At 39.8% G+C, this 19430-nt stretch overlaps 1 protein-coding gene across 4 annotated transcripts; it reads left to right on the forward strand.

Annotated features, from left to right (window-relative positions):
* The first annotated feature begins 1079 nt into the window (after nucleotides 1-1079).
* Nucleotides 1080-19205, forward strand: SEH1L (SEH1 like nucleoporin). 4 transcript variants are annotated; one of them, XM_038390373.2, is made up of 9 exons: nucleotides 1080-1466; nucleotides 4771-4821; nucleotides 6687-6833; nucleotides 8478-8689; nucleotides 10866-10964; nucleotides 12362-12502; nucleotides 12866-13023; nucleotides 13844-13994; nucleotides 18973-19205. In XM_038390373.2, the coding sequence occupies exons 1-9, from the start codon at nucleotides 1356-1358 to the stop codon at nucleotides 18995-18997; spliced, it is 1095 nt and encodes a 364-aa protein (XP_038246301.1). In that variant the 5' UTR covers nucleotides 1080-1355; the 3' UTR covers nucleotides 18998-19205. The 4 variants fall into 4 exon arrangements, with proteins under 4 accessions (XP_038246301.1, XP_038246300.1, XP_038246302.1 ...); XM_038390372.2 differs by lacking the exon at nucleotides 18973-19205 and adding an exon at nucleotides 14467-18084; XM_038390374.2 differs by lacking the exon at nucleotides 18973-19205 and adding an exon at nucleotides 15640-18084.
* The last annotated feature ends 225 nt before the right edge of the window (nucleotides 19206-19430 follow it).

Below are 19430 nucleotides of genomic sequence, written 5' to 3' on the forward strand. Positions count from 1 at the left end.
ATCCAGCCGCACCCCAAATTGAAAACTTCTTAAATGAACGAAGGATAGGAAGGATAATCCCCTCACTTTCCCTTAACAAACTATCAGTGCCTCCCTTATGTCCAAATTAAGCTTCTGCCAGTTTATCTTTATCTAAGGGTATATGTCTTCATTACCAATGTCAAAGTGCTGCCAAGGCAGTGTTTTAACATGGCAGTATACTTGCGGCACCAGTGCTTGGAGAGAACTCTCACAGCGCTGTAAAAAACCACCCCCACGAGGGGAGTTGCTACCAGCTCTGGGAGTGCAGTTGCCAGCAGTGGTGCACCATCTACACTGCCACTTTACAGTGCTGAAACTTGCATCGCTCGGGGTGTGTGTGTGTTTTTTCACACCCTGAACGAGAAAGGTTCAGCGCTGTAAAGTGGCAGCGTAGACAAGGCCTAAGTATTGCTCTCTGCCAGGTATTAGGAAAGCAAAGATGCTGCGCCATCTGGGTTTGATGGAAAAGAGGCATAGAACTGTGTGTGCGCCATGTGCATCTTGATAGAACTATAGCCAAATGGTTTTATTATTTTCCTCAACATGATATACAGGAGGGGCAATCAAAATCAGCCTGGCAGAATGTGCATGAGAACTTTCAGAGTAGCAGCCGTGTTAGTCCGTATTCGCAAAAAGAAAAGGAGGACTTGTGGCACCTTAGAGACGAACAAATTTATTTGAGCATAAGCTTTCGTGAGCTACAGCTCACTTCATCGGATGCATTTGGTGGAAATGAAGTGAGCTGTAGCTCACGAAAGCTTATGCTCAAAGAAATGTGTTCGTCTCTAAGGTGCCCCAAGTCCTCCTTTTCTTTTTTTCTAAAGACTGAGCGCAGCTCCGCCCCCCCCCCCCCCCGGCTAGCCTCTCCAAGTCCTTCCGGTGCTCCGTACCCGCTAAAAACCTCTCGCTGGTACTGCGCGCTGGCGGCTACCACCCGCCTTGCACCCCTGGTTCTAGCCCACGAAGGCTTATGCCCAAATAAATGCGTTAGTCTCTCAAGTGCCACAAGGACGCCTCGTGGTTTTCACCTTAGAAAGAGTCACGCCGGAGAAGACCCGCGCAGCCGCAGTAGGAGGCGGCGGGGCAGGGCCTCGTTTGCGCTCGCGCAGATTCCCAAGGGCGAGGCAACAGCCTTCCCTGCGCCGCGCGCGACGCCGCGGCTCGGCCCTGGTGGAGCGCGAGGGACGCTCCCTGGCGCGCACGCGCTGGGAGCCGGTGGTGCACGCGCGAGCCACCTTCGCTCTGTCCCGGGGGTGAGAGCGAGGCGCGCGTGCCCCGCGCGAGGGGAAGCCGTAGCGGCGCGCCCGGAGGGAAGCGGAGCGGGCGGCGGGGGCATGTTCGTGGCGCGCAGCATCGCGGCCGATCACCGCGACCTCATCCACGATGTCTCCTTCGACTTCCACGGGCGGCGCATGGCGACCTGCTCCAGCGACCAGAGCGTCAAGGTGCGGGGGCCCCCGCCGCTGTGTTCCTGCCGGGCGTCAAGACGCGCCAGCCGCTCGGTCCCGGGGAAGGCGTTGCGGGCCCCCGGGCTGGGGGCTACCATAGTGCCGTCCCTCAGTGGGGGCGGCAAGACTTGGTTGGGCCCGGCCGGCTTTGGCCGCGGCGGCTGGGGTGTCTCTGACGGCCAGTCTGCCCCGTGAGCGGGCACTAGGCTCAGCCGTGCCGAGAGAGCTCCCGCCGGCCGTGTGCGGCGCTGAGGAGCGGCCAGGACTGGGGCCGCCACGCGTTCCCTGTGCGGCGAGATCGCCTCTGCCGCCCTGGGCCGGGCCTGCCGCCCCCGCCCCGGCCTCTGCCCCCCTCTCCCCCCGCCCCGCCCCGCCCCGCCACGGCCTCTGCGGGGAAGTGCCCAGCGTTGGTGTTTTGTTCGTCTCCTCCTGGCAGCTCCCTCAGAGCCACGGTGAGGGAGGGAGGCAGCCAGCCAGCCAACCTTTAACCCCTGGCACGTGTGTCGCGCACCCGCTAACTCGCGAGCCCTTAGTCCTGGTCAAAGCGTCAGAGGGAGCCGGTGTGAGAGTCCGCGGGCAAAAGAAACGCCGTGTCCGAGCACCTTACTGGGTTATTACCAGAGCAATGAGGAGGAAGCCACAGTGAAGAGGGTCCGAGTTTTGTTGTAATTACTGTAATAAGTAAACGTAAGAATTGTCAGTTCTTAAAGCTAAGAAATCAAACACACAAATCAAGAGGTGCCCAGTCGTCAGGGTTCTCCTGCCCAGGTTTAGCCATAGTGCACTACCATGCTGTATTCTATTTGCGGTTTTTTACCTTGCCATAATATATTATGAATGATACATATTATTACACATCATAAAATATACACTATAAAAAGACTAAGTTTTACACTTTGCAGAGGAAACAAGAATAGAAAATATTTTGCATGTTGTTGTGTTCATATTGCTTTTGGAACTGTCAATTTTTGGCATTTCCTGACTTGCAAATGCATGATTTTTCAGGCTTTCTTTTATCTAGCTAAGATTAACATATTGCGTTTACCTTTATTCTTTTTAAAGGAAAGAAAATGTTAACAGGTTCCTGTAAAGGACTGATGTGACAGTAAACTTAACTATTCTATATTGTTTGGAAGATTTAATAGTACTACTATATGTGATTTAAAATTAAGCTGAGATAACATAAAATAACGAGTTAAATGTTCTATCATGTATGCTCAGATGGGTACTTTTATAATTCCCACAATTTAAAAAAAATACTCAACTTTCATATCTAACTTGCTTTTTCCTCCCTCAGTGAGGATTAAAAAAATATGGCAAATTGGAAATGTATAGTATCAGTTGCTTTTAAGTTATATGAAGTTAATGGAATGCTGGTCAAAGTCTTGAAGTGATACACTTTTGCTGCTCAAAAATAACTTGACCAGTTTACCTCAAACTTAAAAAAACAAACAACCTTTGATCTGAGAACAAGTTTGTAAAACTTCTGCCTGAAGAAAATGCGCTTGAGAAAGTTATAGGTGATTGATAAAAGTGGGAAATATGCTTGAGAATAGAACAGGGTTCTCAAACTGGTGGTCGGGATCCCTCGGGGGGTCACAAGGGTTATTGCATGGGGGGGGTCATGAGCTGTCAGCCTTCAACCCAAACCCCGCTTTGCCTCCAGCATTTATAATGGTGTTAAATATATTAAAAAGTGTTTTCAATTTATAAAGCGGGAGGTAGCACTCAGAGGCTTGCTGTGTGAAAATGGTCACCAATACAAAAGTTTGAGAACCACTGGAATAGAAGGTTTAGCTCTAGAGTTCATTGTGTGAACACTATAATATTACTGTCCATTTATAATAGTACCTTTTTATCAGAGAATCTTGAAAATATTTACATTCATTACGTCTCTCAGTGCTCCTGTAAGTTACATATTGGTAATTTTTTAGTCCTGTCTGCTTTACAAATAGGGTACAAATCTAGGAAATTGTTTGTAACTGTGGTTGTGCCCTAACTTGGTTACAACCAGGGTTGCATCAGAGGGCCATAAAGTGGGGCCTGGAGGCAACGTGATTTATCTAAGATTTCATAGTGAATGAGAGGGAGAGTGAGGAATAGATTCCAGATCCAGTGTACTCATTTATCTGCACTAACCAGTAACTACCTCCATGGCTTATTTGAAAACACAGTAAAGGTGGGGAATGATTCTGTTTTTTTCTTTTTCTTTTTCTTTTTTTTTTTTACATGTGGGGTAACTGAGGCAGAGACCGGTTGTGATATGTCCAAGATCATACTGAAGTTAGAGGACTGGGGAATAAGAAATTCAGACTTCAGCCTCATGTCCTGTTTACTAGTCCACAGTGGCCCACAAAGGGGGAGGGGTCATCAAAGTTTTAATCTTAAAAGTATTTTATTAAAAATTGTTGGGTTGGGTGTACATATACTAAAATAATATTTATTTGTTTAAAAACATTATGTAAGAGTTGAAAAATTATTCACATAAACAATGTTTCAGAGTAGCAGCCGTGTTAGTCTGTATTCGCAAAAAGAAAAGGAGTACTTTTGGCACCTTAGAGACTAACAAATTTATTAGAGCATAAGCTTTCGTGAGCTACAGCTCACTTCATCCGATGGCATCCGATGAAGTGAGCTGTAGCTCACGAAAGCTTATGCTCTAATAAATTTGTTAGTCTCTAAGGTGCCAAAAGTACTCCTTTTCTATAAACAATGTTAAGATACAACTTTCAGCCACTATATTTGGAATGCTAAGATTTTACCATTTTAAAGTTTTGTTTCCAGTTTTATAGTTATCTTTCTGCTTGGACACATTGTGGAACATTTTGAATTTTTCTTTGCACAAAGTAGCCTTACAGTAGTAACATTAATTATAATATAATTTTACACACATGAATGCATTCATAATTTCACATCTTAGTTATTATAAGCTTTTACCCTGAGTGTAACAGAGTGTGAAACTAAGATTTTTTGGAATTCTCATGCTATTCTCAGATTAAGATGAAGTGAGCAGGCTGTATACCTTTATTAATAACTTCTTTTATACAAAAATAAATAAGGCTCCTATTTTTCAAATGGCTTTCATGACCTTACAACCTAGTCCTGCAACTGCCTCCATGTAGATGCAAGGGTATGTAGGAATGGGGAGGGTTTTCAGGGGGAAAAGGTTGCCACATGGTATATGTGGATTGTGCCTCTGTGTACAAGGACTGTCTTGTAAGCTTTGCTTACCTTCCATTTCTTGCAGGAAGAAAAGGCTTAGATTAACAAAGTATATGATTGCATTTTGGTTTCTTAATAGGTTTGGGACAAAAGTGAAAATGGGGATTGGCATTGTACTGCCAGCTGGAAGGTAAGCATTATTATTTCAGTATAACTATGAATGGTTGTGCGAGGGACTCCCCAGTATTTTGTCAGCAAATCATTTTACTGAAGTATTTGCTGGCTCATAGTTTTGTACAGTAGAAACTCCCTGATTATCATCTTGCTAAGCTGCAAATCCAATTATTCTCATTTTAAAAAGTCCATCAGTCTCACCCCACTTCTCAAAGTTTAAAGAGCAGAGGCTGTAGTGAGGTCTTTTACTATAGACTTTATTACATTTACAGATATGTTTAGTAAATGTGCAGTATCTTCAGGAGCCAGAACGGAAGAAATACAATAGAGTTTTTGGTTATTGTTGCTCAGACTTTGCAGAGTGTTGCTGGGACTATTTTCTATTTCAGGGGTGGGCAAACTATGGCCTGTGGGCTGGATTGCCAGCCCCGTGGCACAGCAGGGCTAAGGCAGGCTCCCTTGCCCTGTGCCGCTCCTGGAAGTGGCTGGCACCATGTCCCTGGGGCCGGGGTGGGTGGCGGCAGAGGGCTCAGCGCGCTGCCCTCGCTTGCAGGTACCTCCCTGTGCAGCTCCCATTGGCTGGGAATGGGGAACCGTGGGCAATGGGAGCTTCGGGGGAGGTTCTTGCAGGCGAGGGCAGTGCATGGAGCCCTCTGGCCACCTGCCCGGGCTGTAGGAATGTGGTGCTGGCCACTTCTGGGAGCGGCGCGGGGCTAGGGCAGGCAGGGAGCCTGCTTTAGCTCTGTTGTGTGCCGCTGCCACCCTGCAGCTGCTCAAGGTAAGTGGTACCGGGCCGGAGGCCACACCCCGCACCCCTGCCGCACCTCTCCTGCACCGTTCACCCCTGCCCTGAGCCTGCACCTACACTCCCTCCCACCTCTACCCCAGCCCTACATTCATGGCCCTGCATGCAATTTTCCCACCCAGATGTGGCCCTTAGGCCAAAAAGTTTTCCCAGCCCTCTTCTAGTCTCATTATGGGACATGAAAATGAAAGTGGCAAAAAGTCATTTTATCAACTGTTATAGGTAGAGAGCCCTGCAGAGATAGAAAATTTGTAACTGCATCCGATCTGCAAAAATGGTGTGCGGGTATTCTCATCCACAGATGTAATGCAGATATCCATGGATTTGAAAGGGTCTAGTATTAGGACATGACTTTTCCATATTTTTTTTTTCTGAGAAGAGCTTCTCAATGAGGCCAATTCGCATAGTTACACAAGAGTACTGAGGTGGTCAATTTTGAGTTGTACTGTAGTTTGTATAATAGGAATTAGTTTATCAAAATCTTGTAATTCTAAAGTTGGAAATCCAGGTGAAGCTTTTGGATTCCTTTTCCTCTTAAGAAAAGAAGTAGGCAGCCAGAGGGACTTGAAAAAGGGGCAGCAGGCAGGAAGTAAAATCAGCTGTATTCAGTATTGACATTGGAGAAGTGCCCATGAAGCCAGAGATGATGGCAGCAGCATATGGCAGTTTAAAATATAGCTTTAATTTCTATGTCAAGACATTCTTTAGCTTCTTAACCACTTCTTCAAATTTAGGGGTATAGTAGTCATTTCTAAACTTGAGAAATAAACCCATATACTTTATTGGTTCACTTATAGTAGTTAATCTTTCCAGGTATTAAGGAATTTTGAACATGGTTTTCAATAAGTAATATAGCTGGTGTAGAATTTGGAGCTTTATAAGTGAGGATTCACTTCAAAGAAGTACTATAAAAGCTTTTTAGATTTGTTACTTTTTGCTTTTATAGCTGTAATTTCTTACCTCCCTAGAAAACTTGATAGTACTTAAAAATAAGATATTAACTTTAAATTTCCCATGATTCCAAGTGAAATACACCTTCTGTAGACTACGATGTTTTTTTTTTTTTTATTTCCCAGACACACAGTGGGTCCGTGTGGCGTGTGACATGGGCTCATCCTGAGTTTGGACAGGTCCTGGCTTCCTGCTCTTTTGACAGAACTGCTGTAGTGTGGGAAGAGATAGTGGGAGAGTCGAATGATAAACTTCGAGGGCAGAGTCACTGGGTGAGACCTGAAATGTTGTTGTTAGTTTTGAGACGCACGTACTTTAATTCTCCTATATTTTATGCCTCATTTATTGATTATTAAGTATTAAGATCCACAGATTTCAGCTGCTAAAACTCCAGAATTAAATAGAGGACTGAACTTGGCTAAATTAGAAATTGTTCCAAACTGCAAGTTCTTGTAATTTGGTGGGAGTTCTCTTTTCTTCAATCCATTTTCTGTTCCCAGATAGAGCTAGAGAGAGTGTCCTTTTCTTTGGAGCTTTTCTGTTTAATATAAAATAATCATTTATTTGACTGTTTCCCATGTTAATTTAGGATTGTACTTTGTCTAGGCTTGTTTTAAATGACTGGCATGGTTTTCACCACGCAACCTGACAAATAGATGTCACTATTAAGAAGTGTTTCCTAACATCAAGCTAAAATGTTTCCTTTTCTCAACTTCATTATAGAGTGATGTCTGCTGCTCTAAATTTGCAACCTTTTTATATTATACATTTTACTTTGGTATCCCCTCTCTCTGTTCAAAAAATATCCACTGAAGAAAAAGTGTTTACCTCAAAATTCTAATGTTCTGTATTGCACAGTAGACCCTTTCTATGCAGCAGGAATCCAGAATTATGTAGGACTGTTCTCACCTACCCCCCACACTCAGTGCAGCATGTAACAATAAGTATGGTATCCTTTATTGTGATATTTAGCTCCTTTTAGGCTGTTACTAAATTTTATCATGCAAAGATTTTTGCATTGAAAATGTATAATTACGCTAAATATGATGGGTGGGTGAAAAGTTGAAGGTTTGACTTCTGTGCAGGGAATACTTATGGTTTTTGGCACTCAAAAACAGGTGTGGAAGCTGATTTTGGTGGTTTTTTTGGTGCACAGGAAACAGGCTTTGATACAGATGAGGAAGTGTATTTCTGTGTGCATGCATGTGCTCTCTCGCCTTTTTGGCAGATTACTCTTAATATGGGGGAAGGAATTGAAATTTCTCATCCCAATAAACCGTAACAAATTATCTGCCCCACTGTAGCTAGTTGAAACTATCTCCAAGAACAAAGTAGTATATTATCTTGATGTTTCTGCTGAAATGATCAACAGTGAAATAGCTAACAATATTGATATTTGAAAGCATCATCATTAGGCCTCAGGGTCAACATATGAACAGAGCATTTCACGTCTTCCGGACATATGGTTTCAAGATGTCTGCAAATTCAGGCATATATGCTTGTCAGTGCACATTTGTTCCACGTTTTCAAGATTGTTTCCAAACTTAGAGCTTGACGTTATTTGCTAGCCTACATACATAGTTTGTACACTGATTTATCTATTTGGTTAGAAACTGGTTTTGGTAAACTTACCTAATCAAGCTATATCAATATTAATAGTTTTATATGGATATAACTGTGCCCACAATAGATTGGACTAATTTAACTGTATGTGTTTCTTAACCAGTATAGTTACACTGGTGCTGAAGGTCTGTAGGCAAGCCATTAGGGATTTTTAAGATGAAACTCTAGACCCTGGAGCACTAGTACATGACAATTTATATGGCCACATAATTGCATCATAAACTGGTGACTAAATAATTGATGGAAGCTCAGAAGCATTTTTTTTCTTTGATGATTACTGCATTTACTTTCAGGTAAAAAGGACCACTCTGGTAGACAGTAGGACATCTGTTACAGATGTGAAGTTTGCTCCCAAGCATATGGGTCTTATGTTAGCAACCTGTTCGGCAGATGGAGTAGTGAGGATATATGAAGCTCCAGATGTTATGAATCTCAGTCAGTGGTCACTGCAGCATGAAATCTCATGTAAGCTAAGCTGCAGTTGCATTTCTTGGAATCCATCAAGGTGAGTTATATAGCATCACTTAGACAGGTTTAAAGAATGAATGGAAGAAAAGTCCAAAGATTAGTTTGTCTAAAATTTATTAATGCAGAAAAAATACAAAAGATTTTGTCAGGTCTGGAAGAAAACTTTATTAAAGACTTTGACCTAGTTTGGTTGGATCAAACCGTAAGTGTCTGAGAGTTTGAGAATGACTGTTGATTGTGGGGGTGGGGGAGTAGTGACCTCTACATTAAGCTTGCCTAACTTTGTTATAAAGGATTCTTGAGACCTTTCTTTGAGAAAATCCCCTTTGTTGTTTTCAGCAGGCCATTGATATTTAACAGGAGGAATCTATTTGGGCTACAGAAGTTTTTTCTTTGTTTCGTGAAACAGCATTCAGATTTGCCTGAGATACAGTGTTAAATATTGCCATTTCCTTTCTGTCACTTGTATTCTTCAGGAAAATGTTATAAGACTTCCCAAGTCACTGAACATTGAAGCCAGGCTGATGCCACTGCTAAAGCAGTAACACATGCTAAATAGGGAATATCCAGTGACCTATCAAAGCGGACTTTGGGGAGGGAGGGGGACTTAAAAGAGACGTGGTCAGGGCTCATTCCGTAAACCTTACATGGCCCCATGGGGGAAGCGCTCCTCCATCTCTTGGGGAGGGATGGAGTGGAAGACAGGATGGGTCCTTACTAGGCTACCCTAGACCCAGTGCATGACACCAGTCTCCTCTCTGCGGGGAGAAATACTTGGGGCAAGAGTTCCCCCAACACCAGACAGGGCTACACTTCCTTGAATTTTTCACCTCTGGACCTGGCAACCCCTCCCTTCTTTTGAGACAGTAGCCTTCTCCTGGAGACAGCTAATGTGTTTAGCTGTGTAGCTCACATAGTAGTAATCTGTGCATCAGTACTGAAGGTTCAGACACTCCTGATTCATTATGTGAGGTGGAAGCTGTTATACAGTTTTTTACCTTTTACTTTACTTAAAAACCCTAAGAAATTACACGTCAAATTAGTAGTTAAAAATTATTTAGGTTGCAAAGACACACTTGCAAGTTACGAAATGCCCAATTTATGATTACAACCCCAATTCTATCTCCGTGTGTATATGCATTTGTCATAAATATAAAGGGAAGGGTAACTACCTTTCTGTATACAGTGCTATAAAATTCCTCTTGGCCAGAGGCAAAACCCTTTCACCTGTAAAGGGTTAAGAAGCTAAGGTAACCTCCCTGGCACCTGTCCCAAAATGACCAATGAGGGGGAAAAATACTTTCAAATCTTGAAGGGGGGTGGAACAAAGGATCTATCTGTATGATGCTTTTCCTGGGAACAGGTCAGGAATGCAGCCTTACAATTCCTGTTAAGTTAGTAAGTAATCTAGCTAGAACATGCCTTAGATTTCCTTTTGTTTGATGGCTGGTAAAATAAGCTGTGCTGGATGGAATGTATATTCCTGTTTTTGTGTCTTTTTGTAATTTAAGGTTTTGCCTAGAGGGATTCTCTGTTTTTAATCTGATTACCCTGTAAGGTATTTACCATCCTGATTTTACAGAGGTGATTCTTTTATCTTTTCTTTATTTAAAATTCTTCTTTTAAGAACCTGATTGATTTTTCATTGTTCTTAAGATCCAAGGGTTTGGGTCTGTGTTCAGCTGTACAAATTGATGAGGATTCTTATCAAGCCTTCCCCAGGAAAGGGGGTTTAGGGCTTGGGGGGGATATTTTGGGGGAAGACGTCTCCAAGTGGGCTCTTTCCCTGTTCTTTGTTTAAAATGCTTGGTGGTGGCAGCATACGGTTGAAGGACAAGGCAAAGTTTGTACCTTGGGGAAGTTTTTAACCTAAGCTGGTAAGAATAAGCTTAGGGGGTCTTTCATACAGGTCCCCACATCTGTACCCTCAAATTCAGAGTGGGGAAGGAACCTTGATAGCATTATGTGATAGTCTTCAGTTACATGCTGTTTTTTTCACAGTCTCATTCACTGAGGAGGATGGTCATTCTGGGGGACAGAATGATGGTTGCACGGTCAGCTGGAAATCTGCCATTTCTTAACTTTTGAGTGCTTGACTTTGCAATCTAATTAACATTTTTAACTTTTTAAATCTGTAACACTTAAAATAGCTTAAATTGTGTTACGCATGATAGTAATTTGTAAATGTAATGGCACTTATTTTTCACTTGTAGCTCTCGAGCTCATTCTCCGATGATAGCTGTAGGAAGTGATGACAACAGTCCAAATATACTGGCTAAGGTTCAGATTTATGAATACAATGAAAACACCAGGTAAACTAAGGAATTAACTAGTACAGTAGAACTTCAGACTTACGAACTGACCAGTCAACCACACATATCATTTGGAACCAGAAGTACAGAATCAGGCAGCAGCAGAAACCAAAAGAAGAAAAAAAAGCAAATACAGTACTGTTAAAAGTAAACTACTAATAAAATGGAAAGCCTTTTCTTCTGCATAGTAGAGTTTCAAAGCTGTATTAAGTTAATGTTCAGTTGCAAACTTTTGAAAGAATGACCATAACGCTTTAAGAGTTGCAGCACATTTATGGACAGCCTCCATTCCCGAGGTGTTTTGTAAGTCTGAGGTTGTACTGTATAATCTTTATAATGGGTTTAGAATGGCTATCGGCTGGTTTATAACAACATGGTGATTAAATAATTCTTACTATTGTGCATGGATAGAAGTACAAAATACATTTTTGAGTAATAAAACAAGTACATTGTGAGAAGTTTGAAATGTGTTTGAAATACTACCTCATTGTAGTTGCTGCATATATTCCTATATCATGGAATGGGTAGAAGGAGAAGCATCTCAGAATGTTGGCTGATGTTGTACATCATGGTTATGAACTGTGGCTAGTGCTGCCATTCCGAACACACAAATCCCATGAGTGTCACTAGGATTTTCACACAGAGATCTGAGGCCCCAGTCCTGCGGCCCCAGTCCTGCAAAGATTTACTTAATATGTTTAAAGTTAAGCATATATATAGCTCTTAGCAGGATTGGGGCCAAGTTTGATACAGTTCAATGTGCATTGTGCTTGAATACCATTTTTTAAACGCTAATATGAACAATGATTGTTATACCATTACCTTTTAAAAAATTTATTTACATGTAAAATATTTTCAAAGTTGATGGTAGAAAATCCTGTGAATCATCAGCATTCTTTGAAATCTATTAAGAAAGCATTAGATTTGTTAAATTTGTGCACTCCAGTAAGAAAATGCACAGATGTGCATATGAAACCTTAATTTTATGATAAACTATTTAATTACGTGATCACATTAGAATCCTGCTTCATTCAGTGTGCCTGTTGAATAGTGCATGAGGCAGGAAAATACTGAGGATTCATACCTCATTCTGGGCCAGATTCTGTCTGCAATGACAGTAGAGTAAATGTAATATAATTTATTCTGATAAAGCAGAATTGGATCCTAGTACAAAAGATGCTCATTAAATAGCAAATGAGGCAGACATTTGAACACAGATTACATGAAATAAAAGATATTAATTTGTAATTATAAAATTAATAATTCTTCTTTTTAATTTATATTTGATTGCTGGACCTTTCTCTGTACAGTAATTCCCTCTGTCTACTCCATTTATTTGCATCACTGGCTATGATGTCAGCACTCATAAAACAAATGACCTGTCTGTTGCTCCTCAGGAAGTATGCAAAAGCAGAAACTCTTATGACAGTCACTGATCCTGTACATGATATTGCATTTGCTCCAAACCTGGGAAGATCCTTCCATATTTTAGCTGTAGCTACCAAAGATGTACGAATTTTCACACTGAAACCTCTAAGGTGAGCTTTTGAAGCAGATTTCTTAACATGAAAGCATATAGTTGTGTAGTCTTATGCTAATATGTTGGAGATCAAACAAAACATTATCAGTACTTAATGCTTTAATAAGCCTATCCAGAAAGGATTGCTCTTAGCAGTCTATTAAAGGCAACGAATGAACTAGGCACAACAAAATTTTCTTTCACCATCGTTTACTATTACTTGTTTGAGAAAATATTGTCACAAACCTTCTTGGAAAACATAGCTCCCCTTTGTTGCACATTCGAGACAATTTGTATTTTCTTTGGTCAGAATTAGTAATGTTTGTTGTCTTAAAATACAGATGCATGTAGAAATTTTTACTTGCTTTTTTTTTCATAACAGGAAAGAATTGACTTCTTCTGGAGGACTAACAAAATTTGAAATTCAGATAGTAGCTCAGTTTGATAATCACAATTCCCAGGTCTGGCGAGTGAGTTGGAACATTACAGGCACAGTGCTTGCATCATCTGGTGATGATGGCTGTGTTAGACTATGGAAAGGTAAGAGTTCTGTGGGGCACACATTAAGCTATTTTAGATTGCTTTGTCAAATGCTGAAAGATTAAAGATTGATCTGTACTTATGGGAAAACTTAATTGTTTTCTGGAATGCAAGTTCCTTTGAATTGGTTCATGGACTGTAAGACTTTCTATTGCTGCATGCATTTGAAAAAGAAAATAAATCTTTTCTTTGCTGGACCTCAGAGGGCACTTGCTCTGTTTGATTTAGAATAAGGTAATAGCCAACAGAACTTGTCTTCTGAATTGTTCAGTTTGTTCTAACTAAGGTAGTAGAAGTTAATGTGACCTTTCATCTCATAAACATGTCTACTGCTGTCAGGAATAAATGTGAGATGTATACAAAACTCTAAAATATCAAAGTTACAATTTCTGTCTTCACCTGATGGCAGAAGAGTGAAAAATCTACAATCCCCAGATCCTGCTCAGGGAACAGTACAGATACTTAATTTTTAACCTGTCCAACTAATACTTTGTAATGTTATCAGTACTAACATATTTTTGTATGTAATTACTTACAGGAAGGTTGAACTTTACAACTTGTATTTTACTGATTTACTGTACAGTGAAGTTTTCAAGCTTAATAAAGAGGAAATTGCAAAAAATAGAGTGGGAAGGAAGGTCAACAGTTAAAGAGCTAGATCCTCAGCTGTCTTAAATTGATATAGCTCCTCTGACTTTGGTAGCACTTCACTGACTTACAGCAGCTGAGAATCTGTCCAAAATGTTGTAACCTTATCAAATGTTCTTGGAGATTAGGGATGGAAATAAAAACTTTTTTTTTTTTTTTGGCAATCTTGCAGCTAATTACATGGACAACTGGAAGTGTACTGGTATACTGAAAGGTAACGGGAGTCCAGTCAATGGTAGTGCTCAGCAGGGAATGTTTAATGCTTCTCTAGGTTCAGCCAATACAAGCCTACAGAATTCATTAAATGGATCAGCTGTTGGCAGGTAGGCTAATTTATACATAGTGTATTAAAAATTCCTAGAGTCTATCTTTTGTGTACCTACTTCACTCTTAGTTTCACTCAATTCTGATGTGTCTCTTATGGTTTTTAGGTGTGGTAATATTTTTTTTATTATTGCACTAGTGTTTTTTCCTGTTATGCTAAAATTTAGAAAAGTGCTTACTAAATTCTTTAATTTTGCATTTGTAAGGCAATCACAGATTCCAGCGTAAAGCAGGTACCCTTTTTCAGGGCTCTGTGTACTCTGCAGCACAATGGGACCAAATTCCACAGCAGAAATTTCCAAATCCTGCAGCAAACATTATTTTATACTATCATTGTAAAATAACCTTCATTTCCATTCTTATGCAAATACAACTGTGGTTCATAGTTCAAAATATTCATTCACATAAAATTCAGTAATTATTTTTATGGCGATTATTTTTGAGGATGGGTATCTTTCCTGTGCTCTCCAGGTGGCCTGGCTCCACAACCCAAGCCTTGGCTCCCGCGATGTTGTCCAGGAGGCCCAGCTCAGAAGCTCCTTCCCTTGTGTGTACGAGGGAAGGGGGAAGCTTGTAGCCGGCTTCAGCGGGTTATCTCCCTGATTTCCCAAGTGTCGGCTGCTACTCTGCTATCCTGGCAGCCCAGCTGGCCAGCCTATGCTTCTGGCTCCTCATTCTCTTGGCTGTAAGCTGAACTCCAGCTCTGGCCCTCAATGGAACAGTGCAGGGATCATGCACTATAATCTAATTAACTCTCCTTTGTGGGGAAAGCTAGAGAGCCAAGAGGCAGCTGCAGACCAAATCCCAGGAGGACAGGAAGACAAAAGTCAGCTGGTTGCAGCAAAAATGTTGAACTCGATATCATCTTGCAAAAATGCTGTATTCTACAGCTGTGGAATTGTAGACTCCACAGGGCCCTGACTGTGATGGATGGGACAGTTTACACCTCTTAGAGCTATTGTTTCAGGCTCTCAGCAGACTCAGGCAGCCACCACTTCATTGATGTATGTTTCCAAGGTTATCTCCACAATTCTAAGGACTAGAAACATACTTTAAAAAAAAAAAGAGAGAAATGTAAGATTCTTGTTCACAATTCTGCAGCTGGGGTGAATTCCACTGTGAAGTCTACGGCCATGGAATCTCTGACTATACTGGGTCCTGTCCTTTATGATAGAGCCTTACTGTGTGAGAAAGTATTTATCTACCTATTTTGCTTTGTGATTACATTGGGTTGAAAATTAGTGTAAAAGTCATAGCTATAATGTGCTTTAGTGGATTTTAAGTTTAAAACAAAGCATATATTAACTACTGACCAAATTGGATTGGACTACCATTAGATTGCTTTTAGGCTGTCTCTAGGCCCTGATTTTCAATGCATTGTACATTTAAGCAGCTAAGGGACAGTTAAACTATAATAAGATTTCAATCTTTGGAAAATCAAATTTATCAGAATAAGTGCATCATACCACTTATGTTTTCCAAATTGTGGGTTAGTGATAAAAATAGTTTTGGAATAATTGAAACATGAAAATAAATAACTAGAAACACTCAGTAGTGCTGTGTTCTTATTGTGCTGATAACCACGTGTGCCTAGAATTGTGATGCATTTTCCCTTCTCCATTTGTATTATGTCCTTTTTAACAGAAAACAGAGCTGATATCAACCTAACTGGAGTAACTTTGCTGTTTTGCTGCTTGTTGCATGCACACAGGAATGGAAAGAGAACTTCTTTTTCCCCTCCCCAACGCCGTTTGACCTCTCCCAAGACACCAGCAGCTTGATAACTACTAAACGCAATTCAAAAGGCCTTTTAAAAAATACACTGTTTAACTTTTTGTACTAGCCATTGCAGTTTGACACTGTTTGAACTTCTGAAAGAAAGATAACTGGAGAGGGTTCTTGTTGAGACAGATTTCCACCAAAATAGGTTCTCTTCCTCCCCCCCAGAAAGCTCATGAAACTAATGGACTAGTATATTGGTTAAGAGGATTCGTTGTCCTTAGCTGGGGTTTGAGGAGGGAAATGACTGCTTAATGACCATTAAAGTCCGTTAATTTTCATTAAAATTGTTTTGAGTGTTGATTTGTTTTCCATTTTGTAATGTTCAAATATATAATTGATTCCTAAACATTACAGCTTTGTAATTACTTCGTAATATACTGAAACTGTTAATCTTAAAGGAATAAGAGAACAGTGTGTGATTTGACAACTGTTCAGATAATAGCTTAACTTAGTGTGGTGTTACAAAACATTTCTTTGAAATGAAGCAAGTGCTGTCATTCTTTCTTCAGGCTCACTAAAAATACTTTTTTCTGATACGTGCTTGTATGTTCCTGTGGTGTAATTCCACAGAGTAGTTATGATTATCTCTGAGCACAACATTCTGGAATTTACAGTAATCTAGAAGACACACAAATTCAGATTAACATGCATTTTTAAATATGGATTGTCCCAGGATTTTATTAATTACTTGGCCATGCCATTCTGTAAATATTCTCAGAGCAAAAAATAAGACAGATAATGTCTACAAATATTTTAATAGTTCTCTAAAATGCATAAATGTTACGGGTAAGTCATAATAGAAGTTGGCAAAACAATTATATGAAATGGCATACTCTGAGCATTGTGTTGATCAGAAATCTTAAACTTGTTCTGAGGTTTCTGCAGAAATATGTAAATACATACAAAGATTGTATTTAATTGAAAAGAGTAGTTCTTCCTTGTAAATGTATATTGTGATATCTAAGTATTATAAAAAGAATCTCATGTTTTTACATCTGTTCTAGACACTTGCAGTAAAATTGATCTGAGTTGGATGCAAATGCAGCATATGTACTTGCATAATATTTAATGTCTGGTGTTGCAAATGAAATATTATTAAAGTCTGTTAATAAGTTGCATGAAATTCTAGGAGAACTGTGTGCATCAAAGATGTTGATAGCTGTGTTAGAAAATCCTTTTAATTTACAAAGTAACTTGTTTCTTTGTAAAATGCATATTAGGAATGTATTTACAATCTTCTTTTTTATGAGGCTTTCAGTGGAAAAGAGTATACTTCTTTTCCTTAAAGAACAGTTTCCAGACTTGTTCAATCAATCTTGTTTTGAATGAGGGCCTTGATTTCTGTTGTTATGTTTCATTGGTTTTGGCATGGATATACTGAAGCTTTTTTTTTTTTTTCCAGCATGTCTTTTCTCCCCTTTGGTTCTCCTTGTATTTACTACTTTTCTCTTTTTTTTCTTCTGTTTCTTTTTTGTTTTTTGTTTTGGTGTTTTGTTCCTGTCTCAATTGTTTCAGGTATTTCTTTCCCCCTCTGGATTCCCCACGGGCTGGATCGAGATGGTCCAGTTATGCCCAGCTCCTACCACCTCCTCTGATAGAGCACTCTTGCGATGCTGACACTGCCAACCTCCAGTATCCTCACCCAAGCAGACGATATATCTCTCAGCCTCTTAACCTTTTACCTGAGAACGAAGGGGTTTAATATACATATTTAAAATAAATCCTAAAGGGCCTTATTCAGATGCTTATAAATGCTTCAGTTTTTGGCTGCTTTCATTTTTCACTTTTCCTCCAAAAGATTTTCAAAAATCAGAGCTTTCTTGCATGTTTTGCAAACACCACGGTATTTGGAACCTAATGTTTGTGCTTGTGCATCAAAGGGATATTAGCTCTGTTGTTTTGTACCCTTTGATGAACTATGACTACACACAAGCAGCATTAACTGTGAGCTATATGTGTGTGTATATATATAGAGAGAGAGCGAGCGAGAGTAGCTGACTTTAAAGTGCCTATCTAATAGTTGAGGGGTTTTTGTACTCTGTTTATTGTGGTGGTGAGTTTGTTATAAAATATATCACATTGATAAATGTGTCATCGAAGTTCAACATGCCCTCAAGAAACTGTTCTAGTGTTTTAAAAGATAATTGGAATTGACATCTAAAACAAAAGAAAATATTCCTGTATATACTACAATAGAAGTTTAATTAGGCGTGTGTGTGTTCACTTAGAATTTTCAACCTCATTGCATAAAATAAATTTTTAAAATTTTATAATTAGGTAGATCAATTAAACTTATTTTAAAAGCTTTGTATTTGCTTTTTTTTAAATCAAAAGGAATACTATTCTGATAAAAGAGCCTTTCTGATGCAAATACCCAATCTAACACACACTTATAGGGGGGCACATGTGGGTGAATTAAGCAACTTTTTCTTCGGAAGGCTTAAAACTCAAATTTAGTGTATCGTTTCCTTTAAATACATACTAAGAGCCAAATCTTGTTTAAAAATAAGACAGTTTGCTGATTGTGACTACTATAGTTGAGTGACCACCAAAAGTCTTATCTGGTACACTTTTACTGGCTTATGATATATAAAGAACTAAAAGTAAGCTTTTTCCCCCTCATTTTTAAACTGGAAATTCAGGTTTTTGTATGAAATTACATCAAAAGGGGCCAAATGTGTGAAAGGTAAGGAAGTGAGAGGGGAACTTTTTTTTAAATGATTATCACTGACTTTTGTAAAGTCAATGCCTTTTGCCCTTTCAGTTGAGGTGCAAGGCACTGATGCACATCCTCAGAGCCCCTGCTGTCTTCACGAGCAAAAAAAAAAAACAGTGGAGCCTGGTGTTGACATTTCCAATATCGAAGATTTTTTAAAAAGCAGAAAAAAGTTGGACCTTTGTGCTAAATACCAAAAATGGCCCAAGCCCAATTGCTCAAAAATTAGTAACAGATTATCTTTAAGACTGCAAAACAGTTGCTGTTCTACCCATTATTTTAACATGCTGCAACTTTACACAAGATATGAATTGAAATTTCCCAATATTCTGCAACACTCAAGTACATGCTTTAACAGTGTGTGAGAGTATTCCCATTCACTTCAGAGGGTCTGCTCCCTTTGTAAAGTTAACCATGTGCAGAAGTGTTGGTAGAATTGAGAACTGCTTGAAGTTGACTGTTTTTTGTTCTATTTTAAGTTACAGCTCCTGGTTACTGTCCTGAGAGTGAGGAGTAAAAAGTTTGTGCAGTGTGTAGTTGGGAAAAACAAACAAAACTCCAAAACACTTCTCTTTGCCAACCAGTATTCAATGTTACATCTTCATGATAACTGAAATGCCTGAATGTCAGAGTTTAAATTGTGGTATGTAAGTTAACTTTTATGATTATTTTTAAAATAAAGTGTGAACATTTGAAAATGCAGGACTAAAAATGTGCACTAGAATAACATTTTCTGTTATCTCTACACTGAAAGTATGATGTGTATGCACAGGTGCTTGTGCAGCTATTTGGTATAATGAACTTAACAAGCTCAGCTGCTGAAGCAAGAGAAGATTGTTCCGCATGGCTTTGGTTTTTTTAAAAAAAATTTCTACACAAACAAATTCAGAATAACTAGTCAAAGAGAGAATCCAGATCATGTGTGGTAGTTGTGGAT

Source organism: Dermochelys coriacea, chromosome 2, assembly GCF_009764565.3.
Source record: "Dermochelys coriacea isolate rDerCor1 chromosome 2, rDerCor1.pri.v4, whole genome shotgun sequence".
NCBI classification, from domain to species: domain Eukaryota; kingdom Metazoa; phylum Chordata; order Testudines; family Dermochelyidae; genus Dermochelys; species Dermochelys coriacea.